Here is a 6,696-nt window from a genome sequence, read left to right as displayed (position 1 = left end):
CTAGTCCTGTTTAACCAAGGTTTAATACTTAAAAAGACCCAACACGCTGTCTTTTGCGGGGGGGGGGGGGGTTTCTGAGCTCGTCCGCATAAGTCCTATTGCATTGTGGGATTGTTTGATTCGCATAGTGTCCATAGGTTGCACATTGCAAAATCTCACTGGAAACAGTACACCATCCAGGTATTTCTCATCTACTGTTTCTCGCATAGTTAGAATTCGGACATACTTCCCCTCTGGCGTACTGCTTTTCGTCTACTGTATAGTAGGTAAGTATGCGGTTTGGGACGCAGCCAGCGTCTAGAAAATGAAGAACCAAGATTGGCGTATTTCTTTTTTTAATGCTTTTAATCAATTTATTGATCCGTTGGAAACTTTATCGCTACATATTTTACAGTAATTGTACAATGCTTTCGCATTTTATGCAGAAAACTTGCTTGTTCTATTGTACAATTTAAAAAAATCCTGACAATAACTTGCCGCACATACCAAATCCACTTCTGAGATGAGTAAACATTCAATTTCAAGAAATTTACCATCAACTACAGATGCTGCATTCACTTATTCCACCATGTTTTTTTTTACTGACACAACCACCAACTCGGAAACTCAGGGCTCAAAGAAAATCCAGAGTTTCCCCACTTGAAATTACGACTTTGTGGTGGCGTTCATGCCAAGACAAACCTAGATTATGTGGGGGCCCCAGAAAAAAAACTGCATAAATTGTTACATAAGCAAATATAAACATTTTAACAAATCTTTCATAGACTCTTATTGATATAATTACAAAATGTACTTTTAAAAGTAGCCAAAACATATCTAGCAGAACATGGTGTTTATTTTTTTCCCAATATGTGTGTTACAAATAGGAAATCAAACCTCAGTGAGGAAACAAAATGTCCATATTCAACTAATGTTACCTAATATTAACTAAGGTTTATTAACTGATGTAACGTATTGATTTGCTGGAGCAAGACACACAGTACCGGTACTTGCCAAGTGGTGGTGTTGTGCACATCATTCCCAGTACCTATTGCATTTCAGCCCACATTAAGAACTGCTAAGACTACTTAAAACATGCTAACCCTAGCTAATTATTATCTATTATTCTAGCTATTATTCATCTTATAATAAGGTGAAATAAAATTGAAATTAGACAACTAGATGTGGGTTTGTTTGTCTTTAATTATCCTTAATTCATTTGTCATAATCTCCATCATTTGCAACTGTCCTGTTTCCTCTTTTCCTCATCCTGTTGTTGCCCCTTGTACTTCATTTTTCAGATTCATTTTCAGGAGTTGGTAGCTCCGTGGTTAAGTTGTCAGCAGGTCGTGAGTTCAAATCCCAGCACTGCCTAGCTGCCACTGCTGGGCCCTTGAGCAAAGCCTTTAACCCTCATATGCTCAGTTGTATAAATGAGATAAATGTATATCGCTCTGGATAAGGCCGTAGTGCCAAATGCCGCAAAATGAATTAAAGCTTGTACGACTCGAGAGGGCCTCTCGTTATGCAGGGCCCCAGGCAATTGCCTGTCCTATCTACCCTGTAGATACGCATCTGCGTTCCAGTACTCCTCCTGCCTACTCTTTTCTTGGGAAAGTAGCTAAAGAACACTCAAAAAGTCTCTAATTTATCAGACTAATTTATGAGAATAAAAAATTTATCCAAATAGAAAATAATAGATTATAATGTATTTTTTGTAGAAATAGGTAATCTTTGGTCATGATGGTAATCTTTTGTCATTTGCCAGGAGGGCGGCCATTTTCTCCACCATGGCATATTGCTCCTGCCATGGGGGTGTGGCTTATGAACTCGATTTGCATATGGCCTGAGGAACTTTAAAATGATTTCATTTTTAAGTGTTCTGAAAGGGTTGTTTTCACCATTTCTTGTTTTGCGTTAGTTTTAAGGCTTAGGGCTGTTGTGTGAATAGTGAAATGTTTTGCAATGTCTGGCAAAACTAGAGGTTGTTACTCGTAATTTCCAACCTCCATGTTCGCTTATTAAATCTTTAACAGTCTCTACAGGTCACTGTTTTGACTAATGTATATTTACCTCATCACTGTTATCTGGTAAAAGAAACATGACAACATACATGATTTTTCCCCACTTTTTAGCTCAAACACATGGAGGTTGAAAATGACGCAAATCCGATTTCCCACTTAACACGAGTCAAACAACATTAATCACACAGCTTTATACAAATGACAGAATGGTCTTCACACTCACACATCTTCACTTCACAGAGACATTTAATAGTTAAGAAGCTTGGAGGCTATATGGTTCATTTCAGATCGTGAGTAAAGTCCATATTTCTCCACATTTTCTAATTCAAACTGCAGCAAATTAACAGACTAGATCAGAACGTGACCCTGAATGTTGCATGACATCTTCATGTGCAAGTGAATCTCCTTTCTCCATCTAGATTAGCATATCTTTTCACACCAACTGTCCACTCTGTATGTACATGGTGAGCGTGTTCAGTGCTGATCAACACCCCAGCCACGGGTCTTGTCGGTTCGTCCTGGAGACGAACGAGAGCTTGCGTGCCATCTCTGTGTTGTAGATCCTCTTGCAGTTCTCGTAGTTCTCTCTCTGTCTCCGCCTGCACGGCTTCTCGTAGTAGCGCCTGCGCTTTACGGTCTCGATGATTCCGTCCAGCGACAGCACTCTGAAGTGAGACGCAGAAAACAGAAATGATCACGGGAGTATTTCCTTTATCAAATAAAAGAAACCTGCCTGGAACATCTGTGATCACTTAGTCACAATGATCACCTGCATTACAAAATCCAATACTGAGATTATTACTAAAGAACAATAGTGTGTGCAGGCCTAATTTAACCCTTTCATGCACAATCACTTAGGGACAACCAATATAAGAATCTTCATTATTTGCCCTTCTCGATGCAGTTGGTATAGATTTACAAATACAAACGTTTGTAAGTCTATTATTTCGAATGCAACCCCAATTCCAAAAGAGTTGGGACAGTATGGAACATGCAAAATAAATAATAATAATTTGAAAATTCAATTCACACTGTACTATATTGAAAACAAATTATTTGATTTTTACTTTGTGAATTTAATTAATTTTTGAAAATATACACTCATTTCAAATTTGATGACTGCAATACACTCCAAAAAAGTTGGGACAGTCCTCTGTTTACCACCGTGTAACATCACCTTTTCTTTCAATAACACTTAAGCATTGGGAACTGAAGACACCAGTTGGTTAAGTTTAGCAAGTGGAATTGTTTCGGGCCTCTTAATTCCACTGAAGGGAAATTGTAATCCTATAGCGTACAAACACATTCTATACAATTGTGTGCTTCTAAATTTGTGGTAACAGTTTTGGGAAGAACCACATATGGGTGTGATAGTCAGGGGTGCACATACTTTTGGCCATAAAGTGTAGGTACTTCCAAGAAGTTGACAAAATGTATTAACTAACGTCCTCTCGACTTTTTTTGTAGCGCGACCGGAAACAGAGCACAGGCAAACGGAAGTAGAAAGTCGTAAAAGTCTTTTCAAGAAAATCATGGCTAATCCTGCAATATAGTTTACATATAAAATACACGAGTACAATCTAGACAGCTTCGGACGATTTTTTTTGCCCACGTCTGTCCTGTATATTATTAAACTATACATAAATATTCCATTTATACGATGTATAGTTCTAGCATGATGACTGACTGAACCACTAAGATCATCTACTCTCATAAAACCTTAGGTCCGACTCAGACAGACCACACAGCTGTCTCTTATGTTTGGGATCCTTCAGATCAGACCCACGGATCTTTATTAGAACGAACAGAACCGAGTCATTTACTTACACAGCAAGACCTTGCACCGAGGACACGCTAAGCAGATAGAAATAAAACAGTACAGGCATCGACACAATATCTAGTTAACTAACACAGAAATGTAAAATACCTATTAAGAGCTTTATATGCAGCGTCAACGTTTCCATCCTGAACCATCACTGTCCGGGCAACGAAGCGAAGGTGGTTCGCCATTTTGCGCTGGTGCAACAGTAAACATTGCTCGGGCGGAAACCACGAGCACGTCGCATCTAAACTAGTTCCGATTCAAACCTACGCTGTGTTACCAGAGACGGTTCGTATAAAGGTAGTGAAATACACTATAGAGAGAGAGGCGCGGGGAGAACGTCATTTTGAATGCCAAAATCGGGAAACAAGTTAGCATTTCAGCGCTTCCGGTTCCATCGTCCCGAAGTTAATGTTTTGGGTTTTTTTTTAACGGGATTTTGGTTTTAAAAATCCTGAAATAAGGTCTGTGGTGAACACAAGCTGAAAATATTTTTCGCGTTTTTTTTCTTTCTACGACATAAAATACACCAGTAATACCCCACTCATTATTTTTTTAAAGCTTTTACGTGCATTGAAAAAGGAGGTTGCTAACACGTTGCTAATTGGGACTACAGACGTCATCACGCCGAACAAGAAAATGTTATCCTCACCGAGTCCGTACATTTTTCTGGAACAGTTATTTTGATAGTATTCACCGGAAGAAAGCATGTTTCCGCCCGAAAAATTTAGCATTTCTAATAAAATAAGAGATTTAAAATTCTACATAATGTCTATCCAACCAACTCCCAAATTGCTTTGTTGTTGTTGTTGTTGTTGTTGTTGTTGTTGTTGTTGTTACTGAACTTTCTAACTTCGCTGTATTTTGCAAAGTTGAGGAAGAAACTTTGCTTCATTTATTCTATCACTGCAATGAGGTTAAATCTCTTTGGGAGGACTTAAGTTATTTATCTTCTTTTCTAAAAATGTGATATGTTTCTTTATATTGTTGTTGTTAATTTCTTTGTGTTGCATTGTACATTTTTTTATTCCCAAAAACAAATTTCTCAAGATTTTGCCTAGATTTGATGTCTGTCTTGTTGAGATTACTCTTATTGTAAAATCTCTTAAACTCGTTGATAACGAATTATGATAATATTTTTCTTACTGATTGATGTGCTATTGGTTTTTTTTCTTCCTTTTTCTTTTATGTTATTGGATTTCAATGCAGTGCTGTTTTCTTGCAATAAAAAAATATTCCCTAGTCCATATTTACAGCCTTGTGTTCTTGCAGTTTTTAGATGTTAGTTTATCAATTTATAGTATTTACCGAATTGTAGTACAATGACTTATAGAATCACTAATTAATAGTTTTTGTCCAGTTTCTATTGTAGTTAGACAAGGGTGATTTTTATGCGCAACATGAATCAGCACTTAGGGACTCTGTTCTGTGAAACTGCATGGTCTAACATTTTATGGCTGAGCTGTTTGTTGCTCACAGAATCTTCCATTTCACAGTAGTAGCACTTACAGTTGACCGGGGCAAATCTAGCAGGGCAGAAATATCACCTTGTGGTAAAGGTGGCACCCTGGGACACATTTAAAGTCACTGAGCTCTTCAGTACGACCCATTCTACTGCCAATGTGTGTCTGTGGAGATTGTATAGATACAACTTTGTCATTGCACAGTACTGGTACTAAGAAACAAAGTGCAGTCTAACATCTACCAGAAGTGAAAATAGTAGCATTATGCAAATTAACAAACTCAGGTTGAATATGTAATATAAGTATATATGTATAACAATTCCATTGTTTTCAGTTGACATGAGTTGGTGGAGCAAAATGTCAGCTTGCATTTCCTCATATTTACATCTAGATGTGTTAAACAACTTGAACATGGCACCTTGTTTGAACCCACCCATTTTTTCAAGTGATCAAAAATAGTGGAACTTGTGATTGATGTGTCCTGTTAAATTGACTGTTTAAAGAAGTAATAGCTTTGAATGTCTACTTTTGGTTTGGGCCCTGGGTTTTGCCTGTGAAGACTGCATTTGTTGTTAAAAAGGATAAACCAGCATGAAGAACGGATTGCTGTCTATGGGAGAAAAGCAAGTCATTTTGAAGCTGAGAAAAGAGGGAAACTATCATTGCACAAGCATTGGGCATAGCCAATACAACAATTTGGAATGTCCTGAAAAAGCTGTATTAACATGACATGGAACAGGTTGGCCAAGGAAAACAACAACAGTTGATAGAATCCTGTTAAGCTTTGAGAGCTGTGAAGAAAAAACACCAGTCATTGACATCACCAACAACCTTCACAGGGTAGGTATCACAATCCACCAAGAGCAGAAATATAGAGGCAATACCACAAGATGCAAACCAATAGTAATGTTAATATTACTACTCTTTATTAAATTATTTCTTCAGCAGCAGGAGAAATGGCCAGTGCTAGGTGTCTGTAGGAGCAGGAATGTTAGTTTTTTTCCAGGTCAAATGATTGTTATTGATTTTATCACTTCTAAAAAGAGGCCACTGAATTTAATTTCAATAAAGCTTAAAGAGTGCTAGAGAAAATAAATAGTGCTAGAACTGACTGAACTTCAATGTGGAGTAAAAAAAAAATGCAGCCCCAACTTTTTTTCCATCTCCATTTCCATTCTCCTCATTCACTCTCCTTGTCCTTGTTTCTCTCTGTTCGTTTTTCCAGGGGTATCGTTTATGCAGACATGCTGAAATGGAGCTTTTGAAATGGGCTTGAGGGAGGGGAAAAGGGGAAAGAGAAAAGGAGGTGCGAATGGGAAGAGGTGAAAAAGGAGGACTTGGTAATTACCTCAGAATGTTTGGAGCAAAGGGATCTCATCTCAGTTTACATGACCTCCCTTATCTACAA

General features: G+C 37.8%; 1 protein-coding gene across 1 annotated transcript; it reads right to left on the bottom strand.

Annotated features, from left to right (window-relative positions):
* Nucleotides 1-2,233: 2,233 nt before the first annotated feature.
* On the bottom strand, nucleotides 2,234-4,065 carry mrps21 (mitochondrial ribosomal protein S21). The gene is given in 2 exon segments (NM_001200850.1): nucleotides 2,234-2,668; nucleotides 3,931-4,065. Coding segments are annotated over 2 exon segments (264 nt in total). The 5' UTR covers nucleotides 4,014-4,065; the 3' UTR covers nucleotides 2,234-2,487.
* Between the last annotated feature and the right edge of the window lie 2,631 nt (nucleotides 4,066-6,696).

This window comes from Ictalurus punctatus, chromosome 12 (assembly GCF_001660625.3).
Source record: "Ictalurus punctatus breed USDA103 chromosome 12, Coco_2.0, whole genome shotgun sequence".
Classification (NCBI taxonomy): domain Eukaryota; kingdom Metazoa; phylum Chordata; class Actinopteri; order Siluriformes; family Ictaluridae; genus Ictalurus; species Ictalurus punctatus.
Note: the sequence above shows the minus strand (reverse complement) of the source record. Positions and strands in the feature narration are given on the sequence as shown.